This window comes from Chroicocephalus ridibundus, chromosome 6 (genome assembly GCF_963924245.1).
Source record: "Chroicocephalus ridibundus chromosome 6, bChrRid1.1, whole genome shotgun sequence".
NCBI classification, from domain to species: Eukaryota; Metazoa; Chordata; class Aves; order Charadriiformes; family Laridae; genus Chroicocephalus; species Chroicocephalus ridibundus.
The window spans coordinates 12,705,796-12,732,844 of NC_086289.1; the positions used below are offsets into that span (position 1 = coordinate 12,705,796).

Consider the following 27,049-nt stretch of genomic DNA (forward strand, 5'->3'; position numbering starts at 1 on the left):
AAAACAAAGGTGACTATAATCACAGCTATACCTTCATTCCACCCCATTTAATGTTGGAAAAGTTTGCAAAGCACAGCATACGAAACCACAAGTAGCATTTTCAGTTTCTGGCTCAGCTGACTTTAAGGTGAAGCTGTTAGTGTTATGGAAGTCCTGTGGTTACATGTTAAGTCTTCTCTTGATTTTCAGAAAGGATAAGCGTGACAATCACTGACTTAACTGGTTATTTCTATATCTTAAAACAGTGGGATTTCAGTCATTTCACATGGATTTACAGTTCTTTGATGATAGTATGTTTGTCAGGTCAGTATTCAACGTACAAACTTCCTTAAGGGATTTCTTTTCCTTTGGTTATTATCTGTGCTGCAAATAATCTTAGACAAGGGAATTTACCATGAGTTTTGAGCAGGGATACAGAACTTCTGGAATGAAGTTGTATCTGTCTCTAATTGCAGAGAAGGACTTGCCATCATACTTGACTAATAGAAATAGAATTCCAGTTTAAACCAGTAAAGGTGGCTAGGGTAAAACCATCGTTGGTGAGAGCCAGATGACAGGCTGCTTCGTACTGATAAAACACTCCCTGCTGGTAAATGCTCCATTCTTTTTTGATAGATACATTATCTATTTCACCTGAGTTCTTTTCAGGCAGGCACAAAATATCATCAATATATGCAAATTCCAATTCCCAGTTACCAGGCAATGACTCGACTAGCTGATTGCAGTCTAAAGCTGATGCCTTCCCTGTCTCCAGCTTTTGCTATACTGGCTCGTGCTATGGCAATCCAATTGATGCTAATGCTTGTTGATTGCTACAAAGCCTGTTGTGCCAAATTGTAGGCAGCAATTTGTTGTCAGCATGAGTGTTCTGCGTGCACCAGCCTGTAGCCAAGGAATTCATTAGATTCCAAGACTGCGGAGGTGAACGGGCGGCTGGTGCATCTGTAGAGAGGTATGGAACAGCAATTCATGTCATTTACTGGGATGATATTTCTGTAGGGCCTTAATGAGCCAGACGATTTTCAAGCTTGAAAACGACACTGTGAAACTTCTGTGCTTAGAACTATTTCTGCTGTGGAAAATCCTATGATTTCATTCTCCTGACTTTGAGAAATATGATCCAAGTATAGTCAAACCTAGTTAAGTCAAGTTTGGCTTGTCCAGATGTGCAGGTACTAATAGGAACCAAAATTACGGTCTAAGTCTAGATGCGTGTATAGTAAGAAATCCCAGGCTGGTGCTACTGCATCAAATTGGTCTGTGGGTACCGATGCCCTCTGAGGCAGATTTTACTGTATTATTTTGTTTTGTTTTCACCTGATTACAGAACTGTGTGTGTACAGTGTTTACAGCTTTTTAATTAGTGACACATGATAGCTTAGGAATACAGTGCCACAGAGTGTTGACAAATGAATTACAAAAATACAGAGGTCCCACTTGTATGTAAATATTTGTTTTCTCTAAGCAAATCAGCATGCTGTTATTCTTCATTATAAAGTGTATTCTGCAGCTATAATGTTCTTATTCCAACAAGGATGATTAGAGAAGCACACGGCAATGGGAGAATAGGCTGGCTGATGCTTCCAAAGCAATTAAGCAACATTCAGTCACTAGCATCTGAGTAAATAGATTGATGAAAATTCAATCAAAAAGCTGAGGAAAAGACCATTTAGGCCATCTACTTCATTGCTGTTTCCTAGAGTATGTTCTCGATTAGTTGTAGCTTTCCCAAGCACCACAGCGGACAAAATGTTCCTTTGGAAGAGTTGTGCACGCTAATAGATGTTTAGGAGTTTTCCCAAGTGAAAAGCAGCTTTAATTTTCTTTTGCTTAATGTCATCTTTTTAATTTCTCCTTTTTTTTTAGATTATCTCAAAACATTTTTTTTTCTTCATTCAGAAGGAAAAGTTGCAGGCAGGAGTAAAAGGCAGTGACAAAATTATTCTCAGTGTCCTGCTTTTGATAACGAGTATAAGAAATTTAACAAAAATGTATTGCAAAGTATTTTCTCCTTTTCTTTTTCTTTGTCTCATATGTTAGATCAGTACCAGACTTCTTACAATGGTTTAATAGTGTGTCCTGGTTTCATCTGGGAAAGAGTTAGTTTCCAGTGATTGCTGTGAAAGGAATGTCAATAATGCATACTGGTTTCGTTGCTGCTAAGCAATGCTTATACTTTTCAATGACTCTTCTCAGCTTCCAATAGAAGCCGAGAAGGGGCATAGACAGAACAATGGAATACCCAGTGGAATATTCTGCACTACAGATGTCATGCTGAGTATATAAGTGGGGGTTGGTTGGGGGTGGGGAGGGGGAGATCTGTGATCACTGCTTGGGAAGGTACTACTTCACCATGCGGTGAGAGTGATTTGTGTCATTATTATTATTGTTATTTTTCCTCTTCTGTTATTGTTCTATAAAACTGTCTTTATCTCAACCCACAACGGTTTTTTTTCTTTCCCTTTCCCCTCCTTTTTTCCCCTCTTCTCCCTGCCCTTCTGGGGGAAGGGGGAGAACTGCGCAAGAGGCTGCGTGGTCCTAGCTGCCAGCTGGGCTTAAACCACGACATAGCGATTCATTGAATTTTTGTTTTAAGCCATCATGCTTTGGTCCAGAAAGAAAAAGACATTTGAAAAAAATATTCATAATGTTGCACCTTCTTGTTGTTAATATTATTCTACACATATTGATCGCACTGCTGCCTATTAGGAGATGCTGAATCAGTAGCCTGGTAGCGATGAGGCTGCTGCAGCTGCATGTCCCCGGGCTGTAGCGAGGTTGAGCATTTGGTCTGATAGGTGCCCGTATGCATGTACACACAGTACGTATATGCATGTGTACATGGCTGGCGACACAGATTAGCACAAACAGAAAACACAGCACTCATACAAACACCAGTTGCGTCATCCTATACCCCGCTCTGGTTGATGAGCATGAAATCCCACTTGTGGAAAATATGTGCACTGTAAACGCACATACAGCATTGATCCCACCAGTACATGGTCTTAGACACCCAGGTCTGTCCAGTCACTGACCCCTGGATGCTTTGTATCCCCAGTTGCTGACAACTGGACATCCCCAGATGTCTCGTGCATAGACAAACACGCATGTAACAGGTCACCTCTTGAGCAGGTCCAGACCTATATGGCTTTACACCAGATGCTCTTCCCTGGCATGGTGTAATGAGCCCTGTATGCCCGTGTGCAGTAACCCTGCTCAGTGATCTGCAAAGTGATCTGGGGAGGGCCTCTCCCATTGACGATCTGGTTGGTCTCACCCCGGCCATAAGCTAAATGGCTTTTCTGTGACAGCCCTGGGTGGAGCTGGGGCAGGGGCTCCACGGGCTCTGACCACATTATGAGGTTCCTCTGCCTCTTGTTTTTCCTCTCTGCTTCATTACATATATTGAGATGAGCCTTTAATCACACAATCTAATGCTGCCCTAATCCTCTTTTCTTAGAATATCAGGCTACTTGATACCAAGACATTAAAGATAATAAGCAAAAAAAAGTGGTTTGCAAAGAAGTGCCGTTTTAAGATCTAGGATCATGTTGCAACTGGAATATTGGAATGGAGTTGGTGGACTCTGTATAGCAGTTCTCAGGAATGGCATCCCATAAACTTCTCCATTATGGGCTGTGGAGAAAGCTTAGTAAAAAGAATAAGAATGATTTTCCGACCAAACAGTCCTCATTACTCAATGACTGGAGAGTAAACCCACATGTGAACAGAATACTGATTAAAGAGGTTTTTTGTTTGTTTATTTGTTCCACAATATCAATTTTAATAGAGGCTTTGTTTACCTGGAATCAAAAACAATTTGAACTGTTGTTTATTTTTAGTGGAACCAAAGCAAATTTAGTCGTAGCTAAACCTAAATTGGGACAAAAGATTACAGTTTGACTCATTGTTTCTAACGCACGATTTTTGGTAGCATTTCCTCTTCCAAACAAAAATAGAATTGAAGATCGCAGCCTTCTTTCCGTTACCGAATATGCTGTAAATGCCTTCAGTTGAGAGCTCTCTCAGGTCTGTAAATTTTCCTCTACAACTCATGTGATATAGCTTCCAAATACAATTAACTATTTAGCACTTCACTTTTCTAAGATATGACTGAGGCAGCAGTGATTGAACATACCTTAGATCCCTGGCTTTTGTTATATTTGAGTCTAGAGTTGAACCTGAGAATTACTGTTAGACTGTGAAGGGACTCGTGAACTACCTGGCCTGGTTCCGCTCTTTTATACTGGGACATATGTGAGGTAACTCTACCCCCCCCTCCCCCCGCCCTCCCCCTTCCCCCCCCCAAAAAAAAAAAGCTAAAGCGGGATGAAGAATCTGTTGTTATATCAATAAAAAATCAGAAATCCTAGTAAACAGATTGAGGAAGATCAAACTTTGTATCAATAGTAGAGAGCATGAACTAATACCTGTATCTGTTAATTCGGGTTTTTTATGTGACTGTTTCTTTTAATGCTAAAACAGTGATTATGGATATGAACGTCACAGCAATGGGCAGTGTTTACCAGCATTTTGGTATAACCCATCTTCCTTGTCGAAAGATTGTAGCCTTGGACAGAGTTATCTCAACAGCACTGGGTAAGTGGCACACCAGACTTTAGCTAGAGCACCGATACAGACTTTAACCCAGTGACAACCAGAGATTGCATTTACCATAGGTGTCTCAAAGCTGGCTGAAGCCTTTGGGACCTCTTCTTCACTGAGTTTGTTAGTGTGTACAGTCTGGCCCTCCACATCTCCATTGTGTATGGTCCAGACCTTTCCCTGAAAAATGATGCCTTAAAGAAACTTAGGGGGCAAACTGTAAGACAAAGGCCAAATCATTAAAATCTCTGAAAAGACTCCTCTTAAAATCATGTGGTATCAGGTGAGGCAGAAACAGTGGAAAACAAATGAGAGGAAAGAGATGAAACTGATGTATACGTGAACTGGGCCTGAATGCTGATTTTTCCTTGGCCTTCTTGGAAGTCAATCGAAGATGTAGTTTAAATTAAGATACTGACTTCAAACTTCATTTCCGATGCAAGTCAAAAAGCAAACAAAGGAACCCAAGCTGTATTTTGGCATTTTGTACACTCAAAGACAGGCAGAAGTTGCTGTTTTCTTCAAAACTCTTATTTCTGTAGCTCTCAAGGGTTGAATTTTTAGGAAGAGTTGCCTCACAACTGATGAGAAGTGGAGAGCATTTGAGAAAAGCTGTTTAACTATGCCTAACAGTTTAATAATTGAATACAGTTCCATACTGTATGTGTAGATCATTTATTTATAACTATATAATTATTTAATATGGAACATAGATCATCATATAATTTTGTGTTTTAGGCAATTTATTTGTATGTGGTATATAGGTGTGCTATGCAGGAAAATATTACATGCCATTAACAAACAGTATTTAACTACTTGCATGATAGGCACATGAGGAATGCTTGGCTGAGGCAAATGCTAAAATATATTTGGGAATCTGTTTTCTTCCAATCTCCTTAGTTTAAAGAAACCTCAAAAATGCCTCCCTCTTCCCAGTTAAACCTGTTATGAATCCCTATCAGCATCTTGCACAGATTTCTCTTTTCCTTTGCGCAGATACCGGAAAGTAGTTTCTAATAACTGCACGGATGGTGTGAGAGAACGGTACACAGCAAAACCACAGCAATGTCCTGGCAAAGCCCCCCAGGGCCTTCGGATAATCACATCTGATGGCAAACTGACAGCCGAACAAGGACACAATGTCACTTTCCTCGTGCAACTGGAAGAGGTAGGGGCTATTTTCATGTTGCATCCCAGGCCCCGTGGTGTATTTGAGTATGATTCACGCCAGACAAAAGTTTGCAAAGTGGTGAGGAGGTGAACCAAGAGAGCGTGGGATAAAGTCAATCAGCTCCAGAAGGTAGCTGGGGTGGAGTTTGCTCTAAAATATAATGGGTGATGTATGGAGATGATGAGTCTGGAAGAGTATTGTGGTGCATAGGGTAATAGCTGGGAGAAGTTTGATAAAATCTGGGAATGGGTTTGGTTTGGGAATTTCACAGTAGAACTGGAGAGTGCAGGTTTGAATTCTGGTCCCACCCTTACCTGTGCTTTTTACTTCTCGCTGTATTTGAAACTGAGTTTACATTTTTACTTGCCACTCACTTTAAACAAACGTGGCCAAAAGTAGATGTGCATATCTGTCTCCATTGCACAACTTGGTACATATTGTTTCGGCATTTGTGGGTGAAATCTCAAGATGTCATCAGCATTAAGTCTGAAACTGACTGCAAATGCGAAGCTGATTCAGACTCTGATCAGAACCCGTGTTTTTGTTACATCTGTAACAATGTATTTTACTGTTCTGCTCCCTCCATTTCTGAATCTTTAGAAAATATCCTTAAAATCTTTTTGCCTGTGTTTTTTTTCTCTTGGCACTTTATCTATTTTTAATTGTAGTTTCGCAAATAATAAAATTCACAAAGTAACTATTTTCTCTTTTTCCCTAATCGAATTTGATTTCTTTACACTTTTACAGTTTTTCCTGTGTGGCTGGCCAATAAATCCTAAAACAGCTATGCTTTTACGCTAGGGCACAATGTACCTTCCTTTACAACTTAGAGCAGTCATGGAAATTCCTTCTGATCCTCTCCATAGTAAATGTCATCTGTAGTGAGGAAAGAGAAATGAGGATGACCTCTGGAGCTGAGTTTTGTAGAGGGCGTGTTGGGGTTTTTACATCTCTATTATTGATGTTTTCCCCAGCAAAGAGGTCTCCTGATTTGTAAAGGCAATAACATACAATAAATCATAGCTAACCTGAAATAGTTGTTTGAACATTTTCTCCAAAATGCGGTCACTTTATTTCAGTAGTGACAGTCACACAACATTGCTACTGTAGATGCTGTCATAGCAATATAAACATATAATTTCATTTGGGTAAATTATTTACTTCTGTGTTTAAAGATGAAGAATAAAAGGTCCATAACAAGGTCAACAGTCTTCAGGATTAAAAAAAAAAATTAAAAAAAAAAATAATCAAGAAAGGTGTTCTCATATAACCCCAAAAGTGTTCATTGCGTCTAGGAGAAGGAGATGGGTAATCTGAAAAGTCGGTCACAAAACTATCAAATTGTGCCAATAGTCAGAGGGAGAGACAACCCCCCACGGTGTGGGAAACTCAAGACTCAAGTCCTGCTTTTCCTTCTGTGAGCATTTCAGCTCACATACCCTGCAAGTGCCCTGACCACTCTGTCATACAGGGATCTGCTGTGAATTGTTTTGTCTTTTCTATTGATTCTGATCTTTTTTTGATAACCTTCCTTCAGTATTCACCAGTCTGGAAGCAACACCTTCTCCACTAGGTGTCTTTCTCATGCCTGTGTATCAGGGAGTACGTAAAGTATGTTTTGATGAGTGAGTCACTTTCTGAGGAGGTCTAAAGGGGAGGCTTCTTTCAGTATATCTGATAAGGAAGAGGTTAGGAATTGCTCTGAGGGCTGAAACAGTATTAATCAACGTCCAGCACTTCTGATTACACTCCCTGCTAGATGAATCTTGACCTCCTGCTCCTAGATTTGTCAATATAAAGAGTTTACAGAGCAACCAACAAAACTTTTGGGTGAATTTGACACAATCTGACCATGAGTTTGGGCTGATATTGCAGGAAAAGAAATATTCAACAAAGAAGAAAATTTACCCCTCTATATGCAAGCTATAGGAGAATAAACTGTGGTTATGGCAGCATAACTTTATATACATGAAAGCATTTACCGAATTAACTGTTTCAGTAACAAAAATCACACCACTCACTAGAAAAGTTAAACAAACCAGCAAAAGGACAGCCACCCTTTTATAGAATAGATATTGATTTCACAGAATCACAGAATAATTGAGGTTGGAAGGGATGTCTGGAGATTGCTTAGTCCAACCCAACTTCTCAAAGGGAAGTGTCTTCCCCTCGCAAACAAGGCAGAGGTATCACAGAACAAGAACTTCCCATTTTCTGTTTAGTTCTGCCCTGCACGGGTATACACCCTAGTACAACCCAGGATAGGCACGTGAGCATCCACAAAATCTGTGCCACTCAATTTTTGCTGAAGAGAAGGCATCAGGCAAGTTTAAAAAGGCTGGATACGTCTGTGTATGCATGCACGGTTTTTCCCAATGGCATATGAAGAGAATGTGTCCTATTCAACTCTTGCCCTCTGAAATGGAGGCCAGTATTTTTCAGTGCATAACCCTGGTGGGGGCTCTTCCTTTAGCTTATGTCACACTTAGTATCTTTTAGGATGTAAAAAAAACCAGCAGCCTTTGCTTATATTGTAGTCCCCTTGCATCTTAACATCTCCTGTATCCCTCTGAGACGGTTTGTTTGAAGCCTTCATATTTGCAGAGCTGTTCCATATACCGCAGCTTCCCAGCTCTCTTTTTTGATGCCTATATTCCGCTTGACCTGTAGGAAAAGAAAATGGTAAGACGCTGGTGAGCCAAGGCAGGAGAGTTTATTTGACATTTGTACTCCTTTCTAGGGCTTTCTGCTCCATCTAAGGACCCACCTGGGTCAGAAAAGAAGAACGAACTGCAGAGGCAGGCTCACTGGAGATGCTGAAAAGTCACTGCATCTCTGTAGTGGAGGGGTTTGCTAAGAGGGGAAGAAGGAGGTAAATGGTGGCAGTAAAAAATTGTTTTCACTCAGTTACGGGATTCAGGGGCAGGATCCACGGCACAGGGGTTTCTTGTAGAGTCTGCTTGTGCCTGTTGTGGTGATGCTGAGGGCTGGGACAGTGTCATTCTGACAATGACACAATGTCAGTAAAAGATGCCTGAAGAGAAAAACAAGGACAAGACATTCAGAAGTGTTCTGCTATTGAAGAAGACACAAAAGGAAAATAATCACTGAAGCCTGGGCAGGTGAAGAAGGGGCAGGCACCAAAATCAGCATAGAGCATTGCTGATTTCCGAGAGCTGGGATTCTCTAACGCTGACTCACAGGAAATTTTCCTGTGAAGCATTTATATCTGGCAGCATATAAAGCAAAAACAACCAATAACTCATATTTAAATGATCTGAGCGTAAGAATGCGTTCCAAAGTGGTCTAACTTTCCTGTCACCTTTAAGGATTTCTGAATGACTCCTTAAAAACTGTTTGCAAAACCACCTTGCACTTCATATCTTTGCTTCCATTATTGGAAAGGTTTGTCCAGGTTAGTTCTCGTATTAATCTGGGTATAATCATCCTGATACTCTTACTGGGTGACAACAGACAGGAAGCATTGATATTTCCTTTTAGAATTAGCATGTGTCCCATGTACAAAGCATTATGGAAGTGGTTAATAAGCAGACCACCATACTTACGCTGGTAATTTTGCTCTTAATTTTCCACCGAGCTAAGCAGAATAACAACAGCATCTCTGTCACTAAATAGCAGCACAGGAGAGAACTAGTTATGCTTAAAAGCAAATTTTTCCAGTGCCTCAAAGTGCTGACAGTTTAAAGGTTAATGCTTTGTCCTGGCCTGGGCTATACGCACAGACCCATGGCTGGTACCTCTCACACTGCAGCATTCAACAACAAATTTGTTTCTCAACCTAAGCAAACCGAATCCGTACTTTATGTTTGCACAGCAACAAAAGAAACCTAAACCAAAAAATTACAAAGCCTTTTTTCCTACTGAAGCTCTTCAACCCAATGTCCCTGACATATTTTGCTGCTCTGTTGTAGAAAATAGAGGGATTTTATTAAGTGGGTGTTGTTTCTCTGTGTCTTCCTCATCATATGGCTGTGCAGATCTCTTGCTTGTCACAGTCCCTATTGTTATTTGTGTGTTTGAGTTATCTCTATGAACATCAGACACTTACGCGTGCTGTATCGCTTCAGCAGAGACAATGAAAGCTGCAGCCTCCAGAGCAACGCTATTCAACACCATGGCTTTCAAACTTGTTTCGTCTGATTGCTCATACATCTTTGCTGAGGAAATGGACGGTAAAGACATTCAGGGCAGAAAGGTTCAGGGCTTTGGCTGTTTCATTACAGATAATTCACAGAGAAACTGCCGCCTCTAATTTATTTTTTATCTTGATAAAATGACAGCCAAAAGTCTTTGACTTTCCAGGTCCTCCTCAGTTCTCACTTGACAAAGTCACTCCACTGGGAGTAGATTTTTGCTTACTTTTGACTACTTTCTGCTGCTACATGATGTTTGGATTAGACTAATACGTGGGGAAAGCTCATTTGTTCCTACAGTTCAGACCATGGGCTAGAACTCAGGCAATCCGAACTCATTTCTGAAGTGCACTCTGAGCTCTTTCTGCGTGACCTTGAGTAAGAAACTTAACCCTTCTGCTTTTTTATTCCCTCATTTGAAAATAGAGCTTTGCTTTCACCCTCATGCCATCCATACCTTTCATATAGGTGCTAAATGCTCATAAGCCCAGAGAACTCTCTCTTACCATGTGAATATACAAATGGAGCCCTGAATTTCCTAAAGACCACTGTGGGTTTCCTGTAATGACAGTGTTAATAAATGGCGGTACAAGTCACATTGTGTACCTTGTGTACAAGGTACATTCAGTGAGCCTGGGGATCCTGCTATTAGCGTTTCCCACCTTGGCACTGTCGTTCGGTACAATTCAGCATTCAACTCAGCTGAAGTCTCTGGAGATGAGCTTAGCATTAGGATTGTTTTGATTGTTGATGTACCCAAATTAAAGATGCAAAGCTAGTAGTACTTAAAAGCACAGTCTGTATTTTTTTGTGGTATCCTACTGTGTTCCCTTTTTTGATATCACAAGTTAGTTACTAATGATTACAGAAATACGAAACCTTCATCCTAACTTTCGATGCACATGCTGAATCATGGCTGTTTTTCTTACTAACACCACCGCATTTCTGTTAATAACACACAGATGAAAGATCAGTACATCCCCTCCCCGATACCACTGTCATCTGAATTATAATTGCATTTTCTGTGTTACTGATGGTGACAAGCTACTTGGGAGAAATCAGAGCCTTTCATGCATTTTTAAATTCACTGGTGAAATTCCATGTAAATGTATGAGAGTTGGCCTCGCCTTCATGACGACACACAGCACTACAGTCCTCTAATGCACCTCCAGTCACACAAGCTGAATTATTCTGCATAATCCTGAGTGGCTGTACTTACTTATTCCTGTGGAGCACAGATCTAGTCCTGTAGAAAAAGCCCGTAGCTGAGTCTAGCTGGCACAACCGGCAGTCAGAATGAATGATTTGATTAGTAAAATTAACTGGTTTGGTATAGAAAAAGAAGCACATGTGAAAAGTATCAAGCTATTTGCTCTGACAAAAGACACATTTCAGTTTCTGATTTAAAAAAGTTAAGAGCATCTCTCTGAGAGCAGGAATTTACAGAGGAAAGCATGGTTTTCAGTACTTGATCAAGTTGGACTTGAATATCTGTTTAAAATTAAGCATATGCTTTAAACAGACCTAGACTAAAGTTATTTCATGTGTAGATATTCAGTTGCAATGGAAATATCTGTGATGGGTGTTTTCTGATAGTGACAGGAAAATGCCAAAGAAGGAAAAGGGTTAATCTAAAGAAAGCAGAAAACATTAATCCATGAAAGCAGTCCCACAACAGCAGTGTCTGTCTCTTGCAAAGGATAATGAAACCCACTATCAACACCTGTAAGGAAGACGCACAAGATGGTGCATAATTGAAGACCTAAAAATTAAATCTGAAACATGGGAACCAAAATTAAAAACCTTGAACTGTGTTTTATTGTTTTAATACTCCCATTTAGATACAAATACTGGAACTCAATAAGGAAAATTCACTATTACGACCTTCTGGGCAGGATTCAGATGGCGTGTTTGAGAGAGAATCCTGTTAGGTGGGTCTCACGTCTCACATGCACCAAAATACTGAGACCTGCGTAAAAGTAATCAAAATGTTAAGATATTGTTGCAAACTGTATGGGCTGTTTCTTGATATACCCTGAGGCTGGAAGCTTCACAGAGATTTTTGGAAGCATCCAGGTCTTGTGTACGCTGTAGACTTTTACTCTTTGGCAAGATACAGGAAAAATGTACATTTGGCTTGGGGGGGGTGGGGAGGGATAGAAAGGAGGGAAATCTTTTGTTTATGCTTGGAAATCCTCTGGACATTTAATGAGAAAATCCCTCAGAAAACAATAAATTTCTGATTTACATATTAGTATTAAAGTTTGTATAGGTAAAGGGCATAAAACAGGGCCTTGGGAAATTTGTTTTTAATTCCCAGGGCTTCTTTTCAGGCTAAAAAGAATACTCATGTGCTTAAAGTTCAGCATATGCTTAAGCCTTTGGCTGGACTAAAGCCTTTATCAAGATTGCAGTGTGCTTCAGGTTCTATCCAAACTTGTGCACGTTGCATATACCTGGTACAAGGTAAAAAACATCCATCAAAAGCACTTGTATTTTCTCATCTGTTGTAATTGGTTGCTGGCTAGCTTAGTGCGATTAAAATACAGGAGCTGAATGCAGAGATATCACCACCAGCAGCCAACTTGGCAAATTTCTCCCTTGATGCCTAAGAGCACTGGCATTAAAGACCTCTTACAATGAAGGCCAGAGAGGCTGCCCCAAGATAGCTCGGTGCTGATTGCATCCAAGTGCTTCGCTGTGGCTGCAGAAGTAATGCAGGGAGTTTTGTGTCTGCCTTAATCGAGCTAAAAGCTTCAGAAAACCCCGACCATGTAGTATTGGACTTGTCAAAATGACAAGGCGAAGCTGGAAAAAGCATCAGGAGAGATTTTTGCCAGATGTATGTATATGCATCAAAGTGTTGCAAAACAAAACTTCTCTTGGTAAAACAGCCACTTGCGAATGGCTCTGGAGAGCTGCCCGAGACACAGACAGCTGGGGTGGATGTACATCAGGTGTGGGCCGTAGGGGAAGTGGTTTGATTTTGGCTCACCTGCTTTCTCTTCCTGTCTTATTCTGCCCATGCTCTTACCTGGCATAGATAAAACATTAGCACAAGTCAAAACACAGTCTCTTTGTTTTCCTGACTTTTTCCTCTCCTTTCCTAAGCTAGAATTGTAAATGTCAGCTTTTCAAAGTGTGGCATTTTCAGAGAAGTGTTGTAGCCTGGATCTTACTGAATGGAAAATGTATTTCCAGTTCAAACGGTTTTAAAACAAAGCAGGAAAGGCCAATACAAACGAAAAAGACTAGGGGAACAGCAGCTGAAGCTCTTCTCCCCAATTAGATTTTCAGATGTCTCTGTCAGCATCTTTTCTGCCTAGGGAATTTGGAAGAAAAATTGAAATCTAAATCTTGCATGCCTTAGAAATAGCTCCCTTCCCTGGCAGCACCTGTAGACACCATGGGTTTCATGGCTATGGAGAAAATGAAGACAAGAGAAAAAACACTCATTAGAGCACAAATTTTGACACTTGCAGAAGCAGGGCTGTTCTAAAATGCTGTCACCCTTTTCATCTTCCTCTGCTACCTCAAATACGCAGAGGAATATACTTAAATGGCATGACCTCAAGTATACTCAGAGATGATAAAGCCAGCAGGGTCACTATGGTGATGCATTTTTAACCACGTGAACAGCTTTTGTCCCAGCAGTATGTCTTTACTGAAAAATATTAAAAAACATAATCTCTTTTTTAGTAACAAAAGATGACTAAAACCCTAGTGATGATGGACCTAGGGGAATAGGGTAAGCATCTAAGGGTACTTCAGAGATCTCTGTCTTTGGTCCAAGTCCAGCACCGTACTTGAGTATATTCCCTCTCTGAAACGGATTCAGAGCTGACGAGCTCATGTATGCTCTCTTCTGACTGTGGAGGCATGTCCCGCTTGATGCCTTCTGTTGGCTTGGTCAAACAGTCAGGAGTGCCCAAGCCGCTGCATCGTGTTTGAAACTGCACATCTTCTTTCAAATAACTTAGCTCAAGGAAGATCGTCACCTGTGCTCCTAATGGCCCTTCATAAGAACTGGGATGCTCCCCCTAGTTTGATCCTCTGTGTAACACAGGTAGGAGCCCTTGCCTCGGTGATTTGTCTCTGGAAGAAGAACGTAAGTAGGTGCTTAAACTTCTAGTAAAGCATCCAATGGAGAATTTGCTAAGAGCTTAGTGGTTTGCATTGCTCAAGCACCTTTCTCAGGTTTGACAATATGTCACTGAAAATTCCAGATGTTACCAAGTGAATTACTAAGAAAAACTCAGTTAAGAGGTACCCTCAGCTGGAGCTGGCTTAACACAAAAGATCTCCATCTTTCTTTCTAAAAGGTCATTTGGGTTGGCCTGCTCACTAATGTCTCAGCACCTCAGGGTTCCTTTGTCTTTGCTGATGCTCTCAAGAGGAAAACAGGGAGTTGCTGCCTGTACTGTCAAGACACCAGGAGGGAAATGGCATGAGATGTCTGCAGGAATCCCCAGATGTGCCTCTGTCAAGGGATCTTTTTCCCCTGCCACACCTTCAGTCTGGGATCCTCCAGAGCAGAGCAACGCAGTTATTTTTGTCTCATGCATTCCAGGGCAGTGTAACAACTACAACTTCAGCCTAAAAAAAGAGATCATCTGGGAAAATTTCTCTCTTGCCATCCCCAGGTATAGCTCTGCTCCTTCTGGTTCCAGGAAGGCAAGCCTCCACTATTTCTGACTTCACAACAAGTTATAAAAAGACTGAGAGAATATGGGGAATATAAAGCTTGTGTTACAGTTCCCTCCCATATTCACACAGAGACACATTTCCCTCTCCGATGTGGAATCCTGCCCAATGCCAGCCGTTTACACGGGTACACTTCATTACAGTTGGGCATCCAGAGGACTATTTCTCTCTCAAGGGAAAAGAAAAACACACACACACACACACACACACAAATCCAAAAGAGGAAAAGGAAACCAAACCAAAGTAAATTAAATGTCCTTTCAGCCAATTTTATGAACTGCCCTCAGCTATTAATTTACCGGCACTCTTCCAGACAGTGGCAGCTGCTTCAGCACACCAGCCAGTGGAGTGAGCTGCTCCATGGCAACAGCCAGCAAGCGTGAACATACCCAGCACAAGCATCATTCCGAGCCACCGAGGGGGACTTTCAAAAGGAGCAAGAATTCTTAAAGTTAAGACAAGGTATTGCATCTTACCTGAAAGGGAGAGGATCTATAGCAACCACAGTTGTGGTATAGGTCAGTGTAGGCGGTGTAACTCTTCGGCTGTAAGAAACTGCCCTTACCGTAGGCATGTCACTGTCTCAGGATATGAGAAATCTTACAGGTGTTTCTGGAGTGTGAGACGTAGGTTATAGTGGTTTTTTTGTACACAAGCGTGACTCACTTCTCTGTCTTTTAAGCAGGCTTGCAACAAAAAGAAATTGCTTTTCATCTGTAAAGCAAAATAAGGAAATGACATCACTCCCCTTTTTTGGGTTGTAAAAGCCTTTTAGGGCTGGGTAACTCTGACATTGAGTTTGATGAAGCTGCATACACCAGGCTGGAATTCCACACCAGGAGTGGAAGATTAAAACCTGTTTTAAGATAGTTTCACATTAGCAGATCCCTGTTCTGGTATGGAGAATACAGATCCCTGATAATCTTGGCTTTTGGTTTGCGGTGGGATTTTTTGGTTGTGTTGTTTTTCGTTGGTTCCCCCCCCCACTATTTATTTATTGTAATTTATTGTAACGTTTCTGAAACATGCTAGATTAGCAGCCCAGGAGACTAATGTCACCAAGTGGCAGTCTGAATTATACCACAACCCCCCTCTGCTGGGATTATCTCTAGGCAGGAGGAGAAGACTTTAATCAGCTCTGTCAATTCATTAGCCCTTCCCTTCTGAGGCAGGCACAAAGGGTCCCACTTAGTGTCAGTAGTGTTCATAGCTGTTCTGAAATAAATACAAATTCAGCTCATTTTAAATCAGGCCACTGAGCAAGTCATAAGATGCTGTAAGCTGTCGTTATCATGTGAGGCTGAAGCGGTTCTTTTGACACGCCACCACTTTGATATAGTTGACCCTTCCCCAAGGACTTCTCGGTTTTATCTTTCTGCTTTTTATGGTTTTAAATGCGAAAGTTCACAATGTGAGTTGTTCCAAAGACCCCTGAGGCAATCTCAATAGCTACCCGTGTCCTGAGCGCTTGCCGAGATGAGCACCATTCCACACTATAGCCCTGCTCTTCACCCTAAGGAAACCCAGGGGAAGGAGCCACTATATTTTGCAGAAGATCCCCTAGTCCCCTGGCGATTAAGAAAGCAGGGCTACAGCACACGCCTTGGAGGATACCTCCTTCACAGTGCAGTTGAGTCAGCCTCAAGAGGGGGGGTCACTTTCTCTCTGCTGACTACTGAGCAAGTTGATGAAGTGAACACCTTTCCTCTGGTAACGTCAGACCTTGTGATTATCCTCCAGTTGTGGTCTAGGCCACCCCAGTCTTTCTCAAAAAAAGCAGAGTCTATTCTGACCCTTTCTCTTTTCTGTTGCCACAGGGAGACCTCCAGAGATCACTCATTCAGGTGGATTTTGGAGACGGCATTGCTGTGTCGTATGCCAATCTCAGCTCAACAGAAGATGGGATCAAGCACATGTACCAGAACGTGGGCATATTCCGAGTGACCGTGCTGGTGGAAAACAGCCTGGGATCTGACAACGCTGTTCTCTACCTGCATATAACATGTATGTATGGTCATACTCGTTAGCCTCTGTTGTTCTTTAAAAATTACTCATCCTTAGAGACGACATTTCATAGAATCATAGAATCAAAGGGTTGGAAGGGACCTCTGGAGATCATCTAGTCCAACCCCCCTGCCAGAGCAGGGTCACCTAGAGCAGGTTTTGGGGCTTTGCAGCTGGGAGCAGAGTGATAGGATATGATGAGTGTTTGTCTATCCTCCAGCAGAAGACTCCAGACTGAGAGGCGCCACAGGCAATAGTGACATTTGCTTTTTAAAGCATGTTCAGCCTCTTATTTTGGGTAGTCTAATTTAAGACACCACAAAGGAGCGTAAGCGTACAGCCCTTTCTGAAATGCACCTTCATTAGCACGTTTACACTTCCAGAAAAACAGATATCCAGGAACTTCAATCACTTTTAAAAGCCTTGACTTTTACTTTGCATATGTGTTTTGTCCTCTAACAAAATACAACCACATCTGTGGTGGAAACCAGTGCGTTTCAGTCTTTCTGTTGTCATAGGAACCAAAATCTTAGTGTTAAAAGAGTATTACAAGAAAAAATATTATCTTCACATTGCTCTTCCACTGTTCTTTTTAACCTTTTTATACTTCAACTGTCTCTGATTTACAACTGAAATGTTTCTCAAGTCCTTGCATAAAACCAGCAATGTGCTCTTTCATATTTATTCTAGCTCATGGTTATGAACCCAAAGGGCCAATCTATTACTGAAATTTTGCAACATCCCTTATGGATTTTGTTTGAGGCCATTGTTTTTTTTATACAGTGGGGTTTTTTTTGTCAATTATTTACGTTTTCAACCATGTGCCTGTATGCCAGATTTACTGAAAAAAAAGGAAATTCCAGAACTTAAAGTTATACTTACAGAAATACTACTTACCCTGTACCAAATTAACTCCACATATTGTCTAGGTAATTTAGCACATTCTGTGTACTTTAACTTCAGTTTTGGAGTTATGTGCATGAGAGCAGCTGCCTCTTTGGGGAAGAGGGCAGCTCTTTAATGGTGCACCGTCATATCAACAGATGGGAGCAGTGGGAGGTATAGCTGTGGGAGATAGGAGGTTTATGAGGGAGCACTAGAGAAGCAGGAGCAAATATCTCCCTGAATGCCTCCCTTCAGAAAGACCTTTGGTTCATGATTATGATGTACCATTTATGATTCCCTAACCTGATAGATCTCAGTCTGTGCCAAACTTTTATTTCACATAATCCTTCAGCACGCCACATGTTTGAAAAACTCACAATACCTTGCAAAAATAACTGTACTCATAAATTAGCTTATTGTGAAGCTCAGGGTTTTGATTTGAGGGCTTAGCCTGTATCACTTCTGTGCTGAAGCACCGGTGCATCAAGGTAAATTCTCAGCTTTTAGACAGCTACTGATTAATTATTTTTTTTTAGTTAAGTATCACCCTCGGTAGGGTAGAGAAAGGGACCTCTGCTCAGAACAGACACTTATACACTTGTGTGTAATTTCTTCGGTTCTGGAGTCATATTCTAGTTTGCCTCCCTGTGTGTGCTCGGGTAATTATCACGGGAGTTGCTGCAGGCTCTGAATGCAGAAATCCCCCTCCCACTGCTGCTGGTTTGAAAGTCAGCTCAACAGGAGCCGTGGTCTTTTTTTTTTTTTTTTTTCCTCTTTGTAAAGGTCATTGGAAACAAATGGAGAAGTGTTTTGGTGGTTGATATTTCGCAGGAGGTTCTGACAGCCTTGTGCGAGCAGGTTTTGTAATCACTCGCTGTTTGACAAAAGACAATTCCAGGGGGACTGTTGCACACCCTCAGCCTATCTGCAAAGTAATGAGGCCCACGTGAAGCAGCAACTGCTTTCTCATGCAACAATCACAAAATGGAAGGAGAAGGCAGGCGTCCAGCCTTCACTCTCACTCACGGTGGCTTTCTGGCTTATAGCTGTTTTAATCCATTTTCTCGAGGCTTAAGAACCATTTTGACTGTTTTAGCAGTACAAGAGAGAAACAATATTCAGATGTGTTCATGTGACTTAGCAGCTGATAGTGTATGTTTCCGTGTTGTGTGTAGGTAATGCCAGCATGGGACTTAAATACTGCGTGATCGTTGCAGCCAGGCCCAGGTTATACATGCCTGACCCCCTGGAGAAGTGATAGGTCTAAGGGATATGTCTCACCTTTCTCTACATGGCAAGAATTAGGGACTTCAAAACAGTTTGCAGACCGAGTGTGGTGCCACTCAGACTAGCAATAGATTTACTGTACAGAGATGTACAGTAAATCCAGTCCCCTCCAGAGCCTAACACCCAGATCCACAAAAGCTTCTAAATCCTATTTAAATGCATGCATTGCCACTCGGCTCTTTTCAGAGCATTCTGCTTGGGGTGTATGAGCTCGGCCTTCGGGGAGTTTTGTAAAAATATCTGTTGTTACAACAGACCCACACGCTGCATTGCTAAGATCCATGGAAAAGCAACATACAGCCTGAACACCCAGAGGGTTTTGGGAAGGGCCACCAACTGGGTGACCCATTGGAAAGTCTCCATCCCATGACCTCCTCATCTTGCTGCAGCCGTGGGGCCAGCACACAGTAGCAATGCCTTTGCTGCTGTTGGTCCACGGATCTGGAAATGCAGTTTATTGTAAGGCAGGAGCATTGCAGGCTGTATGGAAAAGTAACTTGTATGTAAAGGGCTTCTCCAGCCAACAGGCTGTCTCTGAGCTGTCCTGACAGGTCAAAAATTTCCACTGAAAAGTCAGTTATGCATTCATCTGAATGCTTCAGAATAACATCACGTGCCTAAATGAACCTTTTGAAAAGCTTCTCCCTTTCTCTTCTCTGGGACTCGTACAGGTTTGTTTTTTCCTGAGGCAGGCGGAGGTCTGTGGTCTCCATGGCCCTGTGTGAAGCTCAGACGTGAATTCTCTTGAATTCTTTTCAAACTTAGCCGAGAGAAAGCAGCCTCCTACCAAGCTAAGGGCCTATCCAGAGTGAGCTATCCCCATCTGCTGGCCAGATAATAGTTCAGCATTTCAGCCACTTTGACCCATCAGCTATGTGCACAGAAATACTCAGCCAAAATTGGCTAGCTTGAGCCATTCTTTCATGTTCTTTCCAAGCTGGCATGTGGTGGAGGTCCAAGGAGGTGCTGGGCATTCTCTACAGTGCAAGATTATTGGAGGTGTGTTCAGAGCTGCTGTTTAGTTATATTGGAGTGTATTAGACTTTACATGGGTTCCGCTGTCACTGCATCCACTGTTAGGAAATGTATTCCTTTAGAGGCCTGCGCTGACATTGGGCATTTGGCAAATATCCTAAAGGATACCAGAGCTGCAAAATATTTAGCCTGGGAAGCTGCTGTTTTTCGGGTCTCAGGGTCTGTCCAAGAGCAGTCACAGAAATACGTCTGAGCAGGGGAATGCCAGTAAAATCATAAGGGTGAAATCCTGGCTTTTCATGAATTTTCAAGAAGAGCATTGACTGCTGATTATAAAAGGAAAAATGAGCTATGGTCTTATCTATAGCAGGCCTTGGTTAGTCTGATCATGGATAACTCTTCATTGGGCTGCGTCAGGTTAAGCAGCAACTGTGTCTACATCCCAGAGAAAGCTGCCCTTCAGTAACGAGTCTGGAACAATGGTCCTTGTTTATGCTGCCATTGTTTACACAGTCTGATTTGGGACAATTTTTCTCTCCACATGTGTGTGTCTGCCTATGTGTGCTTTACAGGGGTACAGAGTGCTTGCTCCAAATGTGTGGTGTTCCTTTAGGTTGAAAAGCAGGGTCTATGTGGTGGTACATGCATGGGATATATCTTGAAAAATCCTCTCATGAAATATATAAGATTCTCTAGCAATATATCTCAACTCCATATGGACAATGCAATAGATCCTCCCAAGCTGTGGACTCTGGTTCTCATCCCTGAGGAGCTTGCAGATGTAGGATTTGTAGATGGAGCCTTAATTTAAGAAACCCATGTTTGCATGTCACCTGGGGTTTCTTTGTTTTTCTTTCTCTGTCACTCTCAGGACAATTGCTTTGTTTTCTAAATGAACAGTCAGAACACATTTTAAAAAATAATCTATAGGACAAGATGTAACAACAAAGGCCCATCTGTCTCCAGAAGATGGGAAATGTGTAACCCTGGGCATAATGTCACTTGTCGAATGAATTATGTTCTGTTTATACTAAAGAGATAGAAGAGTTTATTGAGGAAAAGGAGGGAGTATAAGGTAACATTAAAATGAAGGCATTCAGAGAATAGCTGCCTTCAGACAGAGTTTCAGCTGATATAAATAGAAACACTACTGCTAAAGTTCACCAAATTATAGCAGTTTGCATCAGCAGAGATGCTTCATGCCCACTGAAGCCATTTGTCCACATTCTTATGCCTTCCTGGTGAAGGCCATATTCACATAACAGGGCTCTGCCCCTGTTGTTTAAATTGTATATAATGTCCCTGAGCATATGACATTCATGCAGTAGAGATTCCAAGTTTTTCAGCTCCAGGTACGGGGATAGCTTGTGTTCTATGAGGAACGGATTTAAGCTTGCATCTCTAGAAATGACACCAAGCCGAAGCATTAACTGTCATGCCCTAAAGTGATTTGGAGGACTTCTCCACTAAACCAATGGATATCCCCTCAGTACTCTTCCCCGCCAGACTGACATTTCAGAGGGAGGGAAGACTCACCTGCTGCTTCTGTCTCTGCAGGCCCCTTGGAACATGTTCACTTATCTCTACCATTCGTCACCACAAAGAACAAGGAGGTCAACGCCACGGCAGTACTGTGGCCAAGCCAAGTGGGAACACTTACTTACATCTGGTGGTTCGGGAACAACACAGAGGTTTGTATTTTCTATGGACTGAGGTCAAAATAATCCTGGAGGAGCTTTCTGATTGAGGAGGGAGGGAGAGAGGGATTTGGGAATGCTTCTAGTCACACACACAAGAAAATTATAAACCAGAGACTGAGACACTAATGGTTCTTTGATGTACCAACACTGAAATGTAAGAACTGCATTGTGTTTGTTGCTGTGACTTAGCTGAAGGGTTTATTGCCATTTCATGCAAATTGCCAGTAGCTTTTTCCCTGCATTTACATCAAAGGTGGACATAGTGAAAATCTGGAAGAGTTTCTAGTGTGTTTTTCCCCACCCTCCCTTCTTCAATAACAACAACTAAAAAACTTGTTGGTTTGGGTTTGTTTTTTTTTCTTTTAGGAAACTTACCTTTCAAGCTGGTTTGAGCAAGTCCTAAATTTTTTAGGACTTTACATAGCCCTAGAGTTTAAACCTCATTTCTCTGATGACTAATAAGGGAAGAGACTGCCATTAGTTCTGTGCCTCCCCTTAAATATGCTGAGCCCAACCCTGAGCCCCCACACTCTATGCTAAAGCACAAGTGCAAGAAGACCTTATTATCATGTGCTACCAGTGGATAAAATGGTTCCCAGCACACCTCCCTGCCTCTGGGCTCTGCTCAGATATGAGAACAGCATGCACCACATTCTGCTGCCTCAGTGCTTGCAGTGCTGGTAAATCTGCACCGGCATTGTAACTGTTATTTTATGTACCTTTATGGCTGAAGTACCCAGAGACCCTAATAATTTTCTGGGGGGAAAGATTCTCATGGATTTTGTACAGCCAAGAGGGAGCTTCAGCCACACGTGGTTATCTTTTTTATAATGCAGGTCAGAGAGTTTCACCAGTACTTTCTGCTTTATTTAACATTTTGTGATTAAAGCAGAACTTGACTTCTTGTTGTTGTTTTGCGTTAATAATTTCCCTCAGATGATGGAGAATTCAGTGCTTCTCTTTTTTACCCTCTCCCCCAACTATTTCCCCACAGCTAATTATCCTGAGCATTAAACACATGCACTATGTTTGTAGTGTGAATTTATGTAGCTTCGGTTTCAAGCTGTTGGATCTTGTTATGCCTTTGTATGTAGATTAAAGAACTCTCTGAACGATCAGAAATCTTCTCCCCCTAGAGGTACTTACAGGCTGTGATTGTCACCTTTTAACCTTCCCTCTGATCTGCTAAGCTCATAAGTGATCAGAGTTGGTCTAACTCTGTTCTCATTGAAGTGAGAGTTTTACTACTGACTACAATGGGAACAGAATTTGGCTTCATACTGGGTGCTTTGAAGATCTCACCCAGAGTTCATTAATAAGTGAAAACAGAAGTTAGGGCTGAGACTGCTGAAAGGGGGCACAATTCATTGATAAACTGGTTTGCACAGCAAAGCAAGCTGAGGGGATCTGTGTCCTCTCTAAGCACCATCACTTTCCAAAAATGACAGCTTCCTGTCTAAAGACAACATGCGAGAACAACGGAGAAATCTTAATGTGCTTCCTCGTTCTGTCCCAACCTCCTTGAGTGACCTTAAACAAATCACTGACAGCTAGATCTGGGAAAGGATTGTGGCACCTGAGCAGTGAGTCTGGCTGTCCCTCATGTTAGGATCTGGGCCTCTCTCTGGGGAGTGCAGCAAACGTGGACACTTTAACATGGGATCCAGAACATCTAGCATGCTAAGTAGGAAGGAAATACTGGGATCTTAAAACATAGCTTATTTGGAAATTATAGTGCCTTACTTTGAGCTTCAGGTGGACATCCCCATCTGGATACCTGGGCCCTCTTCAGAAAATAGGCTTCCATGTCACAGGACACCTTCTATGTCTTAAGTTTCCAAGCTGGATCTGTCCCCAAACCATCCCAATACACTAGAGACCCACACTCATTTTTTCTCTTCCTTTCCAGCCAAATTAACTTAATTTCTCCTTTTCTGATACAGCCACTGATCACATTGGAAGGAAGTATCACATTCACATTTTCTGTGGAAGGGATGAATACCATCACCGTTCAGGTCTCAGCAGGAAACACCATTCTTCAGGATACAAAGACTATTGCTGTGTATGGTGAGCTCTTCCTCCTTCATTTCACATAGGATTCTCCGTAGTCAAGAACTAGAGTGGCAGGTTAGCTGGCAGCAACATGAGGTCTTTATTCCAGGATGCTTTGAGTGAGGTTATAAGGTTGGTTCCAGTGTTATCGGTTCAGCATAACATCTCTGAAGGCCACTGCGTGATGTTAGTCCAGACTGAGATGATTGCAGAACATTGTTCTCCTTCCCAGAGCCCTCCGCATCTGCTCTATCACTATTTGGTCTTCCTACACAATTGTCAAAATGTTAGGTCATTTTGCAAGCTGGTTTTCCCCCTTCTTGGCCAGTAGAGGCCTCTTAACTCATGCAAAAGCTACGTAGCATGAAAAGTAAGTCAATGCTGTGTGCTGCAGTTCTGTACAGAAATCTGTACTAATTTTATATTGTACTCAGGCCACAGAAGCAGTTAAGGCACACAAATGTTGTATGGTGTAGATATAGTCTAAGAACCACTGGGAATCCCAGTTTTAACTGTTTATATTAACTAAGCACGTGGTTTTAGTGATCAGTGTGAACATCTCTGTTAAAAGCAACAGAGATAAGTAGTACATTTTCCAAGGCTAGTCCTCTCCCAACCTTTATCCCTGTCTCCTTCCAGTTAAGTGGTTTTTAGCATGTCTATGAGACTACAATCACAGCTTCTTTCACAGGGCTTGCCTGTTTCAGAAGTCAAGATTAAGGTAGCATTTCAATTACATTCCCAACACAGCTCCCTTTGCAGTGCTATTCATCCATTGAAGTAAGGACTGATCACCGTTTTCCGTACCATGACACTCGAGCAGTGAATCTCTCAGATTCTCCAAATCTCTCGGTGAATCTCTCAGACACACTGCTGGATTCTCTGACAGTCTGTGCATCACCTGCGGACTGATTGAGCAAAACATGAGCTGCAGCAAGTTCTCCCCACGCTGGCACTAAGGCGTTTCTCAGTCTTTACTCACCACCGTGTCATTGTATCTGCAGAGCAATTTCAGTCCCTGCGGTTATCGTTCTCTGCAAACCTGGATGACTACAATCCAGATATCCCAGAGTGGAGAAGGGACATCAGTAGAGTAGTCAAGAGAGCTCTGGTGGAGGTAAGCAATATGCATAACCTGTGTCGCAATGGTTCTAATTTCTGCTTTGTGCCTACAATAGGACCAGATCAGCTGTTCTCTCAAGGTGTCTCTCTGTTTCTACCAACTATAAGAGGAGGCTAAACTAGTGTTTGAGGCCTATATAGAATACTATATAGACAGCTGAAATTATCCCATCCTATAACAATCTGATGCTCAGAGTCAGCCTTCAGTTTATTCTTTTTAATGCCAGTGGATTATGTGGAATATTTCTGAGAAAGGGGCATATAGAAAACAAATTACTTATACTTACCTATAGCTGTACAAATATCTTTACTGCTGGATAGCAATTGTTACTTCTTTTACTGCTATTCTTATACAGCAGTGGAAAATAGTGCTATTCTAATGGAATTACAAATATGCTGTAGGAAACTTAGGAGACCAAAAAGAAAACATTTTTACTACCGAGAAGAGCACCACAGTAAGTGCTTTATGTCTTTCACATAGCGTGAGGTTCATGGGTCAGGATTGGATGTCATTTGTCCTATCAACACTATGGTGAAGCTCTGAAGTTCCTTCTTTAAATGTGGAAGAGAATGTCATAAAAATATTCTTGCGTGGCTAAAGATTTGGATTTCAAACTGAGAGGCTATGAAACGTTAGAAGAAACAGCTGGGGTTTCTCACCTCAGAAGAAAAATAGTGAAAGGAACTGTTTGAAATGGGGTTTTTCTTTTTTTTTTTTTTTTTTTTTTAAATATAGATACTCAGATTTTGAAAGGATACAAGGCTTGTAGATGCTATTAGCAAGCTTATATGTTCATATGTGGCATCATCTGTGCAAAAAGACTGGAAAGACACTGTGCATTAATCAGGTGCACACAAACTTGTCTGGATTGTTTCCGAGATTTTTTCTTCAGTTTCCTCAAGACAGGAGGAGAAGAGGAAAGGCTGAGGGGGGGAGGGGAAGAACATTTTTCTGGAGCATGTTCTTCTGACTTATTTATGTCTGTATCAAGTATTCAAGGATCCATATATCTGCAGGATGAATTTTTAGAATATAAACAACTCAATAAAACAAAATCAAGTCATAAAAAAGGATTATAAAACTACAGTACCAAGGCTACATTCCAAAAGAAGAGCAATGAAAATACAAAGAGTCTTTTTGTTGTTTGAGTTAAAAAAAGTAAAAAATTGATAGCTAATTATCCCTCTTTATATAGCTAAATGATTTACCTTAAACAAGCCTTTGTGAGAAGTTCCTGTAAAAATTGAAGATAAACCCAATAGATTTCTACAGCAATTAAGTAAACTGTATAAAAATGAGTTGAATAACTAAATAATTCAATAGGAAATTATAGCTGCGCTATAGAATTTTTATGAACTTTTATTAAAGTATTACATTCTTATTACAGAGTACCATAGACCTGGATAAAAATTCTGCATAAGAAATTATAGTTCTCTGCTAAAATCTGATCTTCTCTCTAAGTAGGGATAATTTCAGATTATCATGCAATATCCTATTTTGTATTATGATCATAATTATTTGCTCACATCATTGATTTTCTGAGTCCTGTCTCCCACTTTTGATGAAGAAGACAAGAATGAACTGAGTAGATCAGCCAAAACCTTCCAGACAAAAAAAAAAACCAAAATCATTCCCAGCCTCAGAAAATGTAGACTTTCCATTAACTGGTAATACTGTGTCTTTTTCTTGACATCTTAAAACAACCTATTACGCAAGCACAAATAACGCAAGCCTTGGCCTGCAAAAAAAATACTTGGAAAGAATATATGAGACCTTTATATTGTTATAGGTTTTTTTCTAAATCCACATTAAAAAAAAACCCAACAGCAGCAAAACCACGTGCTTCTCCTTGATGTGCAATAGAGGGGAAGGGTTTCAGAGCTCCACAGGGTATTCCCTGGGCTGTCAGCAGTCACGTGCGGGATAGCCGCAGAATTAGCTCAGATAATGGTGATATGTAATCAGTTTCCCTGACTCCTTGTCCTCTGTCCATCGTTTCCTTCAATGAGTAGCTGCTCCGTGTCTTTGCTCCTGAACTACTAGGGAGAAGAATTCATGAGTTTTAAGTCCAATTAATGTCTGAGAGGGTTGCAAGTCCTGACTGCAGGAGAATCTCTGTGCTGCATCCAGCTGTTATGGTCTGCCCTGATATCTGAGGACACTTCTTTTTTTTCCCCCTTTAAAAGTGATGTACTAAATTCAGCACTTGGAAATTTAAGATTTAAATCAAAACCTTGAGATTTAAATGCATTTCCTAGATAATCCACAACACAGAGAGGAAGATTCAGCAAACTATGTTTCTCCTTTTGGCTCACAAAACTTCCTGACGGCCAAAGTAGCTCCTTTTCCGGAGAACTCCTCTGCAATTTGTGTAACATCATGGTAACAG

The 27,049-nt window shown here is 41.4% G+C and overlaps 1 protein-coding gene across 4 annotated transcripts in view; it reads left to right on the forward strand.

Moving 5' to 3' along the window:
• Window positions 1-27,049, forward strand: part of SORCS1 (sortilin related VPS10 domain containing receptor 1) — a 304,249-nt gene that overhangs the window by 257,641 nt on the left and 19,559 nt on the right. For all 4 annotated transcript variants that reach the window (XM_063338729.1, XM_063338732.1, XM_063338730.1 and 1 more), the window contains exons 17-22: window positions 4,486-4,599; window positions 5,602-5,773; window positions 16,452-16,638; window positions 21,343-21,476; window positions 23,429-23,552; window positions 24,542-24,654. In XM_063338729.1, the coding sequence (XP_063194799.1) occupies window positions 4,486-4,599; window positions 5,602-5,773; window positions 16,452-16,638; window positions 21,343-21,476; window positions 23,429-23,552; window positions 24,542-24,654 (844 nt within the window). The remainder of the gene's footprint in view (window positions 1-4,485; window positions 4,600-5,601; window positions 5,774-16,451; window positions 16,639-21,342; window positions 21,477-23,428; window positions 23,553-24,541; window positions 24,655-27,049) is intronic.